At 45.4% G+C, this 17,703-nt stretch overlaps 1 protein-coding gene across 1 annotated transcript in view; it reads right to left on the bottom strand.

The window, feature by feature from the left end:
* The window catches only part of LOC8026164 (platelet glycoprotein V), a 52,443-nt gene extending 36,351 nt beyond the window's left edge, over positions 1 to 16,092 (bottom strand). Inside the window, exons 1-3 of the mRNA XM_040210873.1 lie at positions 15,892 to 16,092; positions 4,319 to 4,486; positions 2,255 to 2,541 (exon numbers count right to left, since the gene is read on the bottom strand). Coding sequence (XP_040066807.1) covers positions 2,255 to 2,541; positions 4,319 to 4,486; positions 15,892 to 16,092 — 656 coding nt within the window. The remainder of the gene's footprint in view (positions 1 to 2,254; positions 2,542 to 4,318; positions 4,487 to 15,891) is intronic.
* Between the last annotated feature and the right edge of the window lie 1,611 nt (positions 16,093 to 17,703).

The raw sequence follows: 17,703 nt of genomic DNA on the forward strand, positions 1-17,703 counted from the left end.
GCTGACCTCGGCAGTGGAGCCGCTTGCCTCGCTCGGCGGCCAGACACTTCGTTTTACCGGCGCGCTGGCATCGCGGACACGCAGCGCCATGGGGTGGCGGTCGTTGAAACTGACGCGTAGCGGCCAATGGGAGCCTCGTTCCTTGAAACTATGACGCGCGCCAGCCAATGGGACCTATCCATCTGATTTCGGCTTCACTGCGCTTCATTGGCAGCTGGGTAAACTAGGTGCCGTTTGGCTAGGCTTTTCACGCGGCTTCAAAGCTGATGACGTCGGCTCACTCCATGGGACAGTTAATGCTTTCGCATTAAAAATAGGAGATAAACGACTCGAGGGACTTAAGCAGAAACTGACACGGAACAAAACTTACTCGAGAGAAAAACAAAACGCCCCGCACAATGATGTTGATACTGGACACGCAGATAAAGTTCTGTCAGGATTCCCAAATGAAACCTTTCTAACAGAAGTGACGAAAGATAAAAAACGGAAACGAAAACGTCACGTGCTCCAGGAACTGGAAAAAAGGAACGTCTTCCATAAAGCCGGAACAATCCAGTAAACTAGGGCAAATGCTCCGAGTTACCACTGGGATTATGAGCCTTGCTAAGAACTTCAGAACTACACTAATACAAACGAAGAACACCGACAACAAAAGAAAACGGAAGAGCGAAAGTGGATGAATCCTCTAAAAGGTTTAAAGCGATCATCTCTCCACAATTTCTGTTGGAGTGGCAGCTGACCGATCCTGCAAATACAGGTATCGAGAAACTTCAGGAATCTACGAGAAACGTTGTCGCTCAGCGCTGGCAACACACTGAGCGACTGCTGGACCACTTTTGGAAAAGGGGGCGGAAAGAAAGCATTTTATCTACCTGCGATTAACGCACGAGACGGCCCAGAATAGAACAGTAAAATTTAGGAAGGTGACGTAGTTCCCGCCGAGGAATACAAAACGACCGGACATTTGTGGCAGACTGGACGAATCAAGCAGGTCTGCTACGCCCGGAAAGAAATAATAGGATCATGCGCTGCGAACCATCTGTGCATACAAGTGTAGAAAAGAAAATATCAAGTTACATAACGCTAGTGCTTGATAATGGATTAGCAACCTGTGAATGAAGAGCGGGAGAAGGGGGGGGGGGGGGGGGGTCGTATTTTGCGGACTGCGGATTCTTTTACGAAGCTTCATTAATGTTGCGCGGCCAACAAAGCCTAGTGAACGTGACACTTTCTATAAAGAAAACGACGACGTAGAAAACGCTCGCGCGAAACAAAAAGGGGAGCGATTGAGGAGAAGAAGGAGTGACGACTCGGAACAACACCAAACGCTTTTCGCACATCATGTAAATAATAAATATTTTTCCTACCTTCAATCCTTGACGTTCAATAGTCAACAGGCTCTACGGTCATGATTCAAGTAGGCTGTTAACAATAGGGAGTATTAACAGCCTGAAACTTTTCTACGGTTCTTGCCGACTTTTGTGCGCAAGCAGAGAACATATGTGCGCGTAATGGATAGTCATCATTGCCGTTGGTAAAAAAGTGCGAAAATAATGACCGGGGTGCATTACATTCGCATGTTTTCGCAAAAGGATAGCACTTTTCGCGTACGAGCAGAAGCGTCAGCGTCAGTCTTTTTATTTGCGGTATCCAATCATCGCCGGAGTTTAACATATCTTTTTTCGGGGATCCGATTTTGGTCAAGGTTGGAGCCAGAGCATTCTCGGCTGCTGATTGAAAGTACCTTCATAACTTGCACATAATCAATCAACTATACATTTTGATCTGTCTGCGAGTTCAAAATCGGCCAATATTTTGGAGAGAACGACTCAGCAATATGAGAATAGTGAGCGAGATCCCGCAGCCTCTGATGGGAGAGAGATCTCGCGGCCTCGCGGTCTTTGGTACTTCTTCCCCCACCGGACGATGCCAACTTTTGTACAGCAGCAGAAGAGCCTGAGATTTCCAAAAGAAGCGCGGATTGAAATGGCTTCCAACGCTAAATAGGGTCTGATCTCACTTCGCTGCGACGACAGTTTTCTCAAGACTGTAACTAGTCGACGTAGAGTGATTTCTTGTTCTTTTAACGTCCTCAGATGACGCTTTGTAGAAAACGAACCACATTTTTCGCTCGCTTTAGCAGACGAACCGTCTACGAACGCTATTTTCGCTCGCATCGGGAGAGGCAAATTAGATCTCGCGGTGACGAGAATAGGACCGCTAATCTCAAACACGCAAGGAATGATCGTCTTACCTCTGCAGCCTCGGCAGAAGGTAGAAAAACCGCGGCGCCAATGCTTCCAACTTGTTGTTGGTCAGGATGAGGCTGGTGAGGTTTGCCAGGAACCGGAACGGCGCCGAGGGAGCCCCCGATATCTGGTTGTGGCTCAGGTTGAGCAAGCGCAGCTCCGAGAGACCCCTGAAGTCCGAGTCTCTCACGGTGCCGATGTTGTTGTGACTGAGGTCCAAGATTTGAAGCCGCTTCCCGGGCCAGAAGCTACTGTCCCCGATGGCGGGCACCTTGGAGTGCATGATTCGAATCTGAAGTGCGGAGCGACCGAAGGATCAGCTCTGCGCACGGGACGACATGTTTTATGCGTGTTTTGCATGCAACAAGTTTGCATTACCCTTTCTTTAGAGCTCAGCTTCGACACCTGGGGCTCTAAGTTGGACACTCGACGAAAGTCGGCGGATGGCCGACCGCCGCGATTGGCCAGCGCGGCGCTTGAACTTGGCGCTTTCCATTCTCGGCGGTCGGAGATCTCGACAACTTAATACTTTCATCTCGCTTAATTGTTTGTGTCCTTAATTAGAGAATTTGATAAGTAAGATTGCTTGCCTAACAATTTTGGGCGCGTTTATTGATTTTAAAACGCAGCCCCGTTCTATTCCACTGTAAACACTTCAGCGTTATACTTGTGTAATTAAGAGTGATTATAAGGTTTTAGAAATCATATGATTATAATTTATTATTATTTGGTTGTCGCTTTTTTTTTTGCGCGGTACAGCGTAAAGATAAAAATGTGTCTGTATGAGAGCAAGAAGTAGTACGAAAATGTCTAGGTTTCACAAATCTCTTAGAAAATGTGCCTGAAGATCAACGCAACCAATTTCTCAATGAATTAATAAATTTAAGGGTGATAATTAATCAGGTTAAGATGTCTAATCGAAGTCCAGCCCTGCCAAATACGAGGGCGTACCATATTAGTTTGAAATTTATTTTTTGCCGTAGATACCGGTCACTTAGATGTCTGCGAAGATGTCCACTTTCTCTACAGCCTCCCCTTGTAGCCGAATGCCCCTGTCTCCTAGGCCTGGTGGAACCACATTTTTCGGAATTGCTAACTCCTACGCCTAAATGGCTGCTGCCAACTTGTCAGTGGCTGTAAAAAGCGATCTCGCGGTTTTTGTATCGTGCCACCCAACAGGCAATAACCACTGGGGGCCCTGTCAGGCCATATGCTTGTGCGACCAACCGTCTAACTTGTCGAACAACGTGCCCGAAAGACGGCCGAACCCGATCAGGAGCCGATCAATCGCTGCGTTATCTGCTTTCACACGAGGCCGTAATTAGTTGGCACCTAATCTGGTTCGGCCGTCTTTTTGGCACATGATACGACCAAAAGTTTGGTCGCGCATAGGTATGGCCCGACTGGGCCCCCAGCGGTTATCCCCTGTTGAGTTGCAATAAAAAAAAAACCCTGAAGAACGCCTTTTCCAAGTAGCTGCCCAGGCGTGCGTGTGAGGCACTCCAAAAGAGCAGTTCCAGCAGGACATCGAGAGGCTCCCACACAGGTGGTGAGGTGGCATTCGGCCGAGAAGGTCTACATATGTACAGATTGTAAGTGACCGGTCTTTACTAGAAAAAAAAATACATAATATGTAAATCTATATGGTACGCACCTCCTATGATTAGAATATATGGCTTAGGACAAGTCCCCTAGGCGGAGGCGATTAACGCAAAAATAAATTGACTTCCACCTGAAACGATGCGCAACTGGCGCCATATTAGGCGACTGGTGGCAATACCGCGAGACTAGGTTTGCGAATGACGTCATTGTAAGTGGATATACCTACCCACCCCAATTAGCAGACATGGAGAAGCTCGCCGAAAGTCACCGCAAAGCGGCAGGCGTGTATGTCTTGGCGTTGTCGCGTGCTTGCGTCGCGTTTATTGTGACACGCGCTGACGGCAGTGCAGACGCACGTTAGACGGCGCTCTGTGGGTCCATCGTGATGACGTTTAAAGCCATACTCCCTTAACATCGCACAAACTTGCCCTGCACAAACTTGCCCTGCTACCGACGACTGGACTGACCTCTTCGAGGTTGGTGAATTGAAGGAAGATTCTTCCGATGGTCAGCTCGTTCGGATGCTCGGGGGGCGCCGTGACCTGAAGTACCCTGATGTCTTTGTCCATCTGCTGCGTGGGGATGGATCCCAAACCACCCAGGTCACATGTGATTTTTTTGCCTCGGTTCACCGCCTGCAAAAGAGCAAAGAAAACAATTAAAAAAACGGAAAAAAACGCTTCACGCTTTGTTTCACCACAAGTCAAAATAAACATAAACGCGCAGTAAAAAATCAGTCACCGCGCTGTTTTGCTGATTTGGAAATGCTGCTTGATTGCCCCTTTGGCTCGTAGCGTCGGCTGCAGTCAGGTTAACTGAAGTACATAGTCTAAGGCAGAGTGTCGAAGCGAAACCGAACCGAACCGAAAACCGGAACCCAACCGTTATTTGTAGACGAACCGGAACCAACCCCAAAAGAAATCGTCATCGCCATATTAGAACTGAACCGGTGCTGAACCGGGAAATAATTTAACTGTAACCGGTTCAGTCTTTCTATTTAATTTCATGGACTGAATATTTGAGATTACTGAAAAATTGGCAGCGGTATTTTTATATCTATCGGAAAACTTTCATATCCAGAATTGAAACGATTAAAAAATAGTGGGATTTCATGGCGGGTTTGTATTAGCATTATGATTTATTACGTAATGTCACGTGTGACGGGACATTAGGTGATGTGGTTACGTGACGTCACGGCGTCAAGTTGTCGCATAGCGTTACGCCATGACATCACTTTACACCCCACAAGATCCAATAGCGTTGTTGACTCCTTGATAGATCACCCCAACATCGCATCGTGTGTACACAGATATCAAGACGTGCTCTAATGTGCACCCGTGCACTCGACTTTGGCGCATGACAATCATTACATCGTCAAACATTCGAGTAGCGGGTCGTGTTCAACCAAAGATGGGAGTAAACGAACTATAATTACAAGTTGTGAAGCTCCGCCCATGCCTTATGCATTGCCTTTCCCAACGCGTGGCTATGATGGAAATTGGCTGTATATAGACCTTTTTCGGATAACATCACGCCAGCGCGCAACTGACGTGCCGTCGACTCGGTACATTTTTGGATGGATGGATGGATGATATATGTTATACCCTTTGTAACGGGCGTGAGCTTGCGCCACCTAGCCTAATATTTTGTCATCCTTTCCTTTTTTTTAATGTGTATAAACTTTGTTCTAGCACGACCCTCCCCCCCCCCCCCTTTAAGGCGTTTCCATTGCTTATTTTTATCAGTATTTCCTACCCTCCCTAGATCTTTTCCACCAATCTTCCAATCTCCTTTTAGTAACCGCAATTCTTTCCCTATTCATTCGTTCATCAATATCTGCGAATCCCCAAGTGCTTCCTCCAAGTCCGTAGTCATCGCCCCCAAAAGGGTGGGACGACGCCCCGTGCAACCTAAAATAACATGTTCTATAGTTTCCATTTCGCGTTTGCATATGTCGCATAGAGTGTGTATTTCCTGGAATTTAACGCTATATGTTTTCGTTCTTAGCACCCCCGTTTTAGTTTCAAACAGCAATGAGCTCCCCACTGAATTATCATACAGTTGTTCCTTCTTTAGTTCTTGTTTTTGTGCCCTGTATATTGTTAATGCTGATTTCCCCTGCATCCTCTCTACCCACAATTTCCTCTCAGTTTCCTTTACTCCCTTTTCTACTGATATATGCTCTGATCGGCCCTATCTCGTTGAATGTATTTAGATCTCAGCTTGCGGGTTCGGTTTGTACTTAGTCTTTAGACTTTTCATATATAAATACTTGTACACTTTCGCTGCCCAGCGTGTTTCCTCGATTTCAGCTAGTCTTTGTTCAAATTTTACTTTACTGATCGCTTCTCTACTCTTGAAAGATGCCCAACCCATATCCCCCTGTACTCCCTCATTTGGTGCATCCCCATCTGCCCCCAACGCCAACCTACCCATACTCCTTTGCTGTATCTCTAAACCTGCCTGCATTTCTGACCTCATATAGAATACCGCATTCCCAAATGGCAGTTCTGGCGCCATGACTCCCTTCCATACACCCCTAACGACTTCATATCTATTATAGCTCCAGAGTGCCCTGTGTTTCATAATAGCTGAATCTCGTTTCCCTTCTTTAGGACAATATCGTCCTGTTCTTTTAGATATTCACTTCCCTCACTTAAACATACTCCCAGATATTTGTACGTTTCTACGTGTTCTATCACTGTGTCCAGTATCTCCAGGGGTGTCCCCCTTCTCGTCGTTGAAAACTATTATACTCGACTTGTTCCTACTGAAGTATAGTCGTAAACTTCAGTAGGGACAAGCACTTCCCTGCTGAAAATCCTAATCAGTTCTTGTATTGTCTCACGACTTTCTGCTACGAGTACAATGCCGTATGCATACATTAACCCTGGCAATGCTTGATTCACCTTATGTCCTTCCTCCATGTAGGTCAGATCAAAATCTAGGTTGCACTGCTCTAATCTTTTTCCTATCTCACTGAGGTATATTAGAAAGATCAGGGGAGCCAATGGGCAGCCCTGTCTAAGTCCTCTTTGTATTGCCACTGGTTTTGTAGTTTCGACTTCCCATGTTATAACCACCTTATTCTCCATATAAACCCGTTCTAGAAACTTAACCATGGTTCCCCCTAGCCCATATCCCTTCAGGTGGTCCCAGGGGTTTTCCTGAATCACACTGTCATATGTCCCTTTGATGTACAAAAATGCTACCCATAATGGCCTTTGACTTGCCATTGCTATCTCTACGCACTGAGTGATTATGAATAAGCTATTATCTAGTCGTCTATTCCTCCAGCAATCGTTTTGAAGCTCCCTAAGATTCTGCTTCCTCTCTGCCTCTTCTTTCATTCTTCTTTTTACAATTTGCATAACCAGTCTGTATATTATAGAAGTTACTGTGATTGGTCGGTATAATTTGATAATGTCTTTGTCTTCCTTGCCCTTATATAATGATCTCATCCTGCTCAATTTCCAGTCACCGGGTACCTCCCTCCCATAAGTATCTTGTCAGTCACCTACCTTAGCTTCAATTTGCTTGTTTTGCCTAGAAATTTTATCAGTCTCATCAGTATGCCGTCTGAACCTGTCGCAGTTCCAACCGAACCCTTTCCTTCCGCGTTTTCCGATTCCCTTCAGGTCATTTCCTCTACTTCACTATGGTCCTCCTCATGTGTTGTGTAGACGCTACCATTCCCTACGGCCTGATCTGGTTCTAACTCTGAAAATGCTGCTTCGATGGTATGTCTGATGTATTTTCTAGCTTCTTTCCCCTCTGCCTTTGTCCCTTCCTGTGTGGTTAGTGTCAGCTGGTACCCCTCGGTCTTTTTTCCCTGTGCACTGATGTGTTCCCAAAACCTTTTTTGCCGCATTCCTATCCTTCTGGTGTATCTCTATCATCCACTGAACCCTTGCCCTCCCAATTCTGACCTGTATTAATGCTGATGCCTCCCGCTTTCTTTCCTGAAAGTTCTCCCATTTTGATGCTGCTTCGGCTTGTGTGGCCCCCTACTTCTTTGCCCAGCTGTGCTCTCTAGATGCCGCTTGGCGACTGGATATTGCTGCCTTAACCTCTTTATCCAACCAGCTTTTGGTCTTGCATTTTAGTTTTCTTCCTCCTTGTTTGATTCGATATTTCTCTAATTCTCTTTTGAAAGCACTAAGTCCTCATATCTTCATTCTCTTTCCGGTTGCTTGAATGCTAAGTTCTCGATTCACTTAGATACCTTCTGTTATTGTTTATCATTTAAGTTATTTCTACCGCCCTATTTTTGTTTTGCATTTCTGGTTTTACTGTGCCAAATATGATCTTGATTCTCTTATGGTCGCTCTCCTGACTTTTTGAGCCTTCCTCATCTATTCCGTACCTCCTAATCTGTTGTATAGCTTCCGCGACATTAAACAGTAGTCAATAGCCGATAGTGAGTTCTTTCTTTCCTATGTTATTTTTCCACCACAATTTACCTGAGTGTTAACCAATACCAGATAAAGAACTTGGCAGAACTCCTCTAACATACACCCTGTTGTATCTGTACGTCCATCAAAGTCTTCCAAATGCGCATTCATGTTCTCCAAGATAATTATTTTCTTGTTAGTGCCGATTTCCCTAGCGTCTCCTGATATACATGTTAAGTGTTCTGCGTTTCCCTCCCCTGCATCACTCCCTCTTTTTACCTAGACAAAACCCAGGATTTCGTCTAAACCCCAAATATTGCTTTTGACCCACATGTGTTCCCTGCAGCCCTCTCGTTCCCTTTCCCATTCCTGACCCTTCACTAACATCCCCTAGCGTTCCCCATTGGCCCAGTTGTATCCCACCCAATAATGTCCCGGTATGTATGGTGGTTCCTCCATATGCCTCACATGTTTTTCTGCCAATTCATACACAGCAAAGTTTTCGTTTTCTAATTGCTCCTCGATCTCCTCTCACTTCATACTGTTCCTGACCCTCTGCATGTTTATGAAAGCTATGTTAGGTAGCTTCTTTTCCTGTTTCTGCGTGGCTTCCTCCCACCTTCCCCGGACACCTCCCCGAAACCCACACTCCTGCTCTCATATACCCCTTTGCTTTCCGGTGTCCCACTGATGTGCGCATACCATCTCCCCTTTCCTGAAGCAGGCTTTTCGAATCGCCCTTGACAGGACTCCTCTCCTTGAGAGCCTTGGGGCTTCCTAACAAAGCCGCCGCCTTCCTTGCTATCCGCCACCCAACGGGCCTCCCCACGTAAGGGCTGAAATTAATACCGCCTTGTGACTGTGACTTCACAATCAGGGACCATTTTTGTGGCCTTGCTGCTGATCGCGTACCTTCTGCAGCATACTTTTCCCACCACCAAATTTGGTTTTCTCAGTATTAAACATGGCAATAACAACCAGCGTGTTGCAATAACGTAATTTGCAAACCATTTATGAGAACAAGTTCAGTTTCAAGGTAAAACGCAATATTCCCCAGATAAGAGCCAAGCGGACACCATTCGAATTATAGAGTCTTCCGTCATGAAGCAGTCTCGCGGGTACGACGACTAAGAAAATGTTGTAGCGCATGACTGATTAAGCTCAAAGTTGTACAGTGAGGGCCCAGATGTACGCGGTCGTAAAGCTGAATATATTATGAGCCTCCCGACTGCAGTACTTCACAAATTTTCTAGCTCATGCTGATGTCCAAGTGTGCTCTGTATTAGGAATATAATTGCATCTCTAAGTCAATTCTTTTTCTTTTTTTTTGTAGTGAAGCATCGTGTATTGAATTCGTTCGAAGAAATATACAATTTGCATGCTTGCCTTCAGATCTATCATGTGAGCACATGATTCATCTTTACATAACCTGTTATTGGGTATTCCACGGCACCAAATATGAAACAAAGAAACATAATTCCGCACATCGGCCAAAGAGCTCCCATATTTTCATATAACGTGGTCCTGTGTCGGTTGCATGCGGTTATGCGAACTTCCTGCATTCGAAGTTCGGTAACAGTAAAAATTTATTGAAATACTGGCCGAACATTTCACAACTAAAAATAGCCTAATCTTGTTATTACAGACATGCATCGTAAGTGAATGCCTTCTCCATTGCTGGAAATATTTTGCAAGTTTTCTCCGGCGTTTCTATTATGGGTAGGCACATGCACCGTCGACCTGCAAAGCTTAAATACTTCTTTTTATTTGGAAGTTGCTTGAAAAAAGTGCATTTTCCTGATACGTAAAGCACATTTAAATCATAGAAGCATGTTATTGTTTCTTTTATGTGATGGACAGTAATCTTACGTGTTTATGGACAGGAACGAAGCAAGAAACACAGGGGCGCGTGGTGAAACTATGAAGATCTCGTGGTCAGACACTCAGACCGAAAGAAAGTCACTTAGCAGCTGCTAATTCGGTTGCAGCATCGAATACTACTTTATTACATGTAAAAACAAAATCATGATTTAACTAGATTGCTGCCTATACAGTTGTAAAGCGAATTGACCGGTATCTTGTCAAGGACAGAGCTCTACCTCAGCCAAGCTGGGCCAACGTAGCTGTACAGGAGGAAATGTCCACTTGATTAAGCGCAGTTTCAGGCAAGCTTCGGCCTGAGTACGAAGGCACGTGTGTGTTAGAAGGATGACTTTTGATCACGCCTTTTTGCAAGATTGCCGCCTACTTCACGGTGCTGAATGCAAACAATGTTCATAGAAAAACAGGTGGTGTCACTGCCAACGGGTGATTCTATAAAAATTAAATGAAAAGTCTTGTCCCAAAAATTTGATGGCTTTCGGAAAGTATAGTTTTAGCCTGGCGTTTATATCGTAAAACATATTCTGTGAACTATATATTTTTTTCTTTTTTAAGCGTATTTTTAACGACTAACCTCACTTTGTAACAGCTCTTCTATTCAGATAAAATATGCCACATGACTAAACAATTCAAAATTTTGTTTTATATGTACCAATTTCTTATGTCTTTGTAGAAAAATAGAATGTCTCGTGTTTCCTTCTTGAAACTAAAAGTGCAGTGTTCAAACAATAACAAAAACAACTACTCGTCTCAAAGCGAAAGTACCGCCTATTCTAAAACTAAAATTATAAAACCATATTTAATTTATAGCCGTTTAAACCGAATCGAACCAATTCAACCTCGTTTGAAACGTTATTTTTGCTTTCCGGAGCTCAACCGAAACTGGACCGAAAGCTGCGAACCGAACCCTAACCGAACCGTTAAAAAATAGGTTCGACACTCTGGACTAAGGTGTCCACCTTTAACGCGCACATTGTGTGGAGGTGTTAAAGAGGAACGACTGAGAATTCGTGAACACTATATGGGTAGTCACTCTCAAGGTGAAAATAACAGGGAGGAGCTTTCTTATCCCGCCTACAGTGCGAGGTTTCTACCTTCGACGGCGTCTAGGCGTCTCGTGTACTTCAAGCGCGCGCCCGCCCGCGACTTTAAAGCACGGTGGAAGGCATGAACACGTTTTGGAGGCCGGGCGTTCAAAAGAAACTCCTCGCCGTTCTAATTTTGTCAATGACTATAACGTGAAATGTATTCATGTACCTTTTTGTTCTTAAAAAAGATAGACTCGTCCAGACACAATCTTCGATTCGCTCTCAGCAAACTCCGTTGCGTCCACCCATTTTAGATGTCACACTCCGTAATTTTGTTCCCTCTTCGTTTTCAACAAGCACAGAGGCGTGATAGCTTGATTTTTTTTAAAGAAAATCAGCAAAACGTTTTCTTTTGTTGTTGTTTTTATTTGCTAGAAGATAGCGTCTAACATTTGCGGAAAGAGACCACTGAAAGGCATGGTGTCTCGAACGCTGACTCTGATTGGTGCGTTTAGCGCCCTACACTAGCCGCACATCAAAAGTGGTCCCGACGTGGAAACAAATAAGGTCATAGAAGCCGGCGTATCGTGTTGTCTGACGTCGCGATCCTGGCGGTTGGTGGTAGAAATTCTGGCCAAAAGTGTGCACGAACGCGAGTGTCGCCATCATCACCATGCCCCTACTTTTGGCCGCTGAAGCGTCCATGGAGTGTTAGCCCGGAGAGTGGGATGTAGAACATGCGTCTGCCGCGTCCACCTCCGCTGCCATAACACCGCAAGGATCCCGGCCGACGACGACATGGCACGTCTATGACGTCATAAGGCGGAATTCGATGGACCCGTTTTGTGGACGCGCTAGACAAACCAGTTGGAGACGCGTTCCAGCCAACATAGTGCAAGGAACATGCAACGTTTAATGAATAAATTTGATACTCGTGAATGACTAGTTCATGTGCGGAATGAGGTCTCAGTATTTTTTTTTTTTTATTGACAGCGAATTTTACTTCTGAAGTCCTCTAATGAGTGAAATGCAGTTTTAGGAGAGATAGTTTCAATTGTTTGGAAGACACCGAACTGTCGTCGCGGTAGGGAAATATTTATTCGGAAAGCAAGCCCTCTTTTTTTCTTGCGCAGGAGTTGCAGTGACGTCAGAACGAAGCCGAGTGCTAACTGGCTTTGATCGAAAGGATAGTGAGTAGACCTCAATGCTAGACGCCTCGAGGTCTACCCACTATCTTTTTCGATCAGCCAATGAGAGCTCGGCGTTCTTACATCATCGCAAACCCTGTGCAAGAAGCAGACGAAATTACACTCCGCAGACCTTTATATATTTTCAGAAAGTTGAATTGGTCTCTCACGTGACCAGGGAGGGGGAAGAGGAAGAACGGCAAGTTGGAGGGAGGGAGGAGGAAGAACGCTGTAAAAGGGAAGAGAGAAAGGAATGGGAGAGAGAGAGAGATAAAGAGAGAGAGGGAGGGGGAGGAGGGCAGACAGGTAAAGAGTGGGGGAGGCATGGAAAAGAATGGAGGCAAATGGAGGGGGGAGAGGGCACTACAGGAGGGTGAAAAAAGAATAATGGGGAGAGAGAAATGTGACATAAAGTAAATTTCCCCTCTAAATTTAGCGGGGAAACTGAGTTCGTATATGCCATAACCAAGGAGGGCGAGAGGAAGGGGTGGGGGGCTCCTAAAAGAATGGGGGAGAGATAGTAAGAGGGGGAAGGGGAATATAGGGAGAGGAAAGGAATCGGAGGTAGGTGGGGAGGAAGGAGGAGGGAGGAGGAGAGGGATGGGGACCCTAACATTAGCTTGGGTTCTCTAGGAGGTGCTGTTAGGAAAGGGGGAAGGATGGGGAGAGAAAGGGAGGGGGAAGGGAGGAGGGGGATGAGGTGAGGGCATTGGCGGGTCACGTGACGTATATTTTGTCGCTCAATTTAACATGTAAACTAAGTTGTTGTAAGGTCCATTTTTCTTGCTAAATCTAGCGGGGAAATTCAATTGGTGTATAGGTCACGTAACGTCACACCTGACGTCACTTTTCCCTTTAAAAAAACATTTCACGGTTTAATACTCGCGTGGCGGCAGCTCGGAGTTCACGTCTTCCCGTTGGAAATAATTAAAAACGTAAATTTGTCCTTGCGATATGCTTGTATTCAGGCAAAATCTCGCGTTTAAGAAATACAATTTAATAGGTGCCATTGCTTTTCGGCACCAAGCAGAGATCGTCAATGAATTTCCGCGTGCGTTATTTGAGCCCGATGCAATCGGCTTGGGAACATCAATAAGTGCACATCGCAGACCGGTTGATTGATGTACAGTGCTCAGCAAACTTAACACATGCTAAGCCAACTCTGGGCTTTTTCTATTTTATTTTTTTCTATGTGTGCGTGCATAGCTGGCGCTAGCCCTAAGCTATTTCTCTTTGTGTCTTACTATGTCCGCAGCCTACCTTCAGTTCACAAAAATATGCGCAATTTTCTCGTATTTTATCTTTTTCTCTGGGCTCAATATTTCATAACTGTTCCGTATAAGTTTGGCAAGCACTGTACAGCTCTCTATAACGCGGATCTCCAACCTTTTTGGCTAAGGGGCCGGAACGGGGATATGCCGCTGTCTCGAGGGCCAGAAAATCAATCAGTAAATATGTATGAGAAAATCCAAGTAAATTATCCTAGATCCGCATTGAAATACAAAATAAAAAAAAGAAGTTGGCCACGTTTACACAGGCCAGAAGACTAATACGAATGATAGAATTGATGCTGACAATGTGCGATAGATGCGGAACAGAACACTAAGCACAGTATGCATGGGAATGCAAGGAAATTTCAACCTACGTAGTTACACAGATATGAAACCGGTGACTAAAAATGGTGATCCTGGTAATGACAATGTCCAGTGAAAAATACGACGAGAGAACACGCCTAACAATCTGCAAATTTCTGTTGTTGTTGTTTTTTTTTTGTTGTTTTTTTCTTTACACGGTTGGTGCGCGTTGAGACCCCATTTATTTACGCGCGCTCATTTCTGCACCTGTAGCAGTAGGCCTGCGAGAAGCGGGAAGCGGGCCGGGCATCATTGGAAGGAACGCGGGCAGCCACAGACCGGTCGCAAGACCTCTGCAAGCCGGATTTGGCCTGCAGGCCGTGGTTTGAAAACACTTGCTCCAGAACGCGAGCTTCTTTCTGACATGGCCCGCCCAAAGGGTGCCTGGAATCCGCCACGTCTTTACTTGTGTGTTAGCGTCCTATTCTGCCCATGCAGAGAGAGTGGTCCCGAAGTAGCAACAATTGACATCACCGAAGACGGTGCATCATGCTAGGTAGCCGAGTTTTCTGGGTCGAAATTCGGTTTTTCCCTCGCAATCTAAGTCCCCGAAAGCCCCCAAAAGCCAAGGTACAACGTAACCTGATATTCTTTGGCCCGATCTGGCTAATCTGGCTCAGAAATGCCCAACGCCAGAGTTAGGCTTGACTGCCTGGTTCTTGGCTTGTCACGAGGCTTCTGTGGGCCTCGGTTTCCGAGGAAATGCCAAACTTAGGCTTCGTTTTCGATCGTTCGGTCTTAACCTGGCAAATTTGAGCCTAAATTGGGCTTAGAAGGGCGGTAGGAATCATATGTTGTTCTTTTTTTACATCGGCAAAGTGGCGCAGGCTACCGCCCGTTAAAAATGATATAGTTATTAACAATCATCCATCCATCCCTCCATCCATCCAAAGGGAGCCATTAGTAGGCTTCACTGCGGGTAGCTTGGCTAATATGTGGCAGCTTTGGCATATGCCCTAGAGATGCCAAAGTACTTTGGCACTAACTAACGGTTTGAAGTAGAACCTTATGAGTCCCACTTTTGGCAATCTTATGGGGTCTAATTTCGGCCTAATTAGGCTTTGCGTTTGTTTTTGCCAAGTAACTTTTTATTTGCGTTTACGTGGGTTTGTTGGTACACATAATTGAGAAAGTTTCTGACATGACCAAGAAATTTGAAGTATTTACCAAACAACCCCCAGATTTGTGTGGCGCTTTAGGGCAAAAATAGCCAAACAGTAGCCAAAGTCTATAACGTTTAATTATATATATATATATATATATATATTCTTTTTTTTTGGGGGGGGGGGATTGTGGTTTTGAATTGCTAGAGAAAAAATTAAAGCCTTTTACAACTCCCTGCAACACCGAATTAGAGTGCAGCTCTTGAGGAGGAGGAGGGAAAGGTACTGAGGGGAGGGTATACCCCTCCTCCCTCCTCCTCTGCATGGCCAAAGGTCATGCGAGTGGAGGGGGGTCACATGACGTCAGGGGGATCACGTGACCTAAGGGGGGGTCACGTGACCTCAGGGGTGGTCACAACCTCAGGAGGGAGAGGGTCACGTGACCTGAGGGAGTCACGCGATCTGAGTGTGTCACCTGACCAGGGTCACCTGACCGCGCGGGACTGATGTGACCCTCGTGAGGTCACGTGACCCTCGCGCGGTGCATTATGGGACATTTCCCATAATGCACAGCGAGGGGTCACGTGATTCTCCCGAGGTCACGTGACCCTGGTCACGTGGCCCTCGCGCGGTTCATTATAGGATATTTCCCATAATGCACCCCGCGGTTACGCCGACGGCGACGCCGACGCCGCTCAAGCCGGAAACGGGCGCCTGAGAGCTGCGCTCTAAAACTAAATTTTGGCTTTTAGACTATCGTTTTGGGTGGGTTGAGCGGGTTCGACGAGCCATCAACTTCCCGTCCCCCTTTACCTGACAGACGCAGAGGGTCGGGCATCGGACGAATCCTGCGGCCCTGGATTCGGCGGTCCTGGACAGGCCCCTTCCGTCGCCGACCCAGGACGACGAAGAGGCGACGGGGACGGCGGTGCTCAGCCACAGCGTGCACAGGACCCAGGGGATGCCAGCGCAGCCGCCGCCGCCGCGAAGGTCCCCCGAACACGTCGTCCTCATCGCCTGTGCGGTTGTACACATCCGCGTGGGATTAGTTGTCTTTTTAGACTTCGGATAGGTGGCGCAAGCTACCGCCCGTTACAATGGGTATAGTCAGTAACATCCTTCCATCCATTCATTCGTACATAACGAGACGAATCGAGTTTTGTCACTCATAGCTACACTTTAGAAAAAAAAGTCTGCGATTTTATTTCCTCTAAAACGCATGACAACCAATCGCGACGTACAATAGAATCCGAGCAAGTGAAGATTCAAACGATGCGACTATAGAACCACGAAATGCGATATGCGCAGGTCTAGTAGACTATTTTGAAGACACTATCGAGCAACATTGGCCGCTGCCATTGCTTAGGCACGAAGCGTGTGATTGCTCGCGAGTTTTCGCCGAATAGTGCCGTAGCGCTTGTGTCCAACACATGGCTGAGTATGTGCCCAAACGATGGCGGACTCCACTACTTGACTCAGGGGCTATTAAATGGCGCGCACTTTTTAAAAAGGTATATTGTTCACGTGCTTTTCAAGGAAGTGAAATCACATATCTTTTTTTTTTTTTTTTCGTTTTTTGGAAGTGTAACGTTTCGTGTTCTTGGGTTTTAACTTACTATAATTTCAAGGGTTTTTTTCAGCTTTACTTATTTTTTTTTTTTTAGTTTAGGAGGCTTTTGGTGCCTATTTTCGGTGTCAAATAAAAAAATGGCGATAATCGGGGCTTACGTTGAATGAAATAGTAGATAGAAATGGTATTTTCCAATTTCCATTGAACATGCGAGTGACCAGAATACATACAAAAATTATTGGTACCGACAACGCAAAAAATATACATATAAAACGTGCGATTTTGAAGGAGAAATAATTAAGAATCAACCCAGACAGTTTGAAGCACTGTTTCTTGTAACACGCACGCAACATAAAACTGTAGATAAAATGTTTTTTTCTCGTGAAGCTTCGGTTTTTCCTAATTTCATCGAACGCCATCTTATCGAATACCATTTTAGCGAAGCCGTTTCATCCAAAACCATTGCATCGAACACCATTAATTTGAACGCCCTTGCATCGAATCAGTTTCATTGAACACTGCGTAGTTGATCAGTATGATTTTTTTTATCAAAGAATTTGACACCGGAATGATAGCAGAACTCTCGTTTCCTACAAAGACGGGGACTAAAAACAAGAAACTAGTTTTTCCGTTAGAATTTTCATTTCTATATTTTTTATATAGTAACTAATGAGGTTTGCTGCTAATGCGGCCAATAATAAACAGGCACATCGCCTTACATTTTATGACACCAGTGATCATCGGGTGCAGTGACGAATGGGCTTCCCTTCAAGGGTGGATCCTCGTCCTTGAAGAGACGTATTTTGTTTCAAGCACGAAGCCGTCCTTGAAGCAATGACACGTCTCCATGTTGCATTAACGACAACTAAAGACGTGCCTCTCTTCTTTGTTTACTTTTCGCCATCGGCAGAACCGTGGACTTGCCGGCTTTTCAACCTACGTTCTTGGAAATCGTGCCATTCTCCTATAATAGAATGAAAACACAAGTAAATAGGTAATTAAAAAAGTAAAAAGAAGCCGTGATGAATACTTACATTCCTTTACGAATCTAGTAC

The sequence above is a fragment of the Ixodes scapularis genome, unplaced genomic scaffold, assembly GCF_016920785.2.
Source record: "Ixodes scapularis isolate PalLabHiFi unplaced genomic scaffold, ASM1692078v2 PGA_scaffold12__126_contigs__length_90152505, whole genome shotgun sequence".
Lineage (NCBI taxonomy): Eukaryota > Metazoa > Arthropoda > Arachnida > Ixodida > Ixodidae > Ixodes > Ixodes scapularis.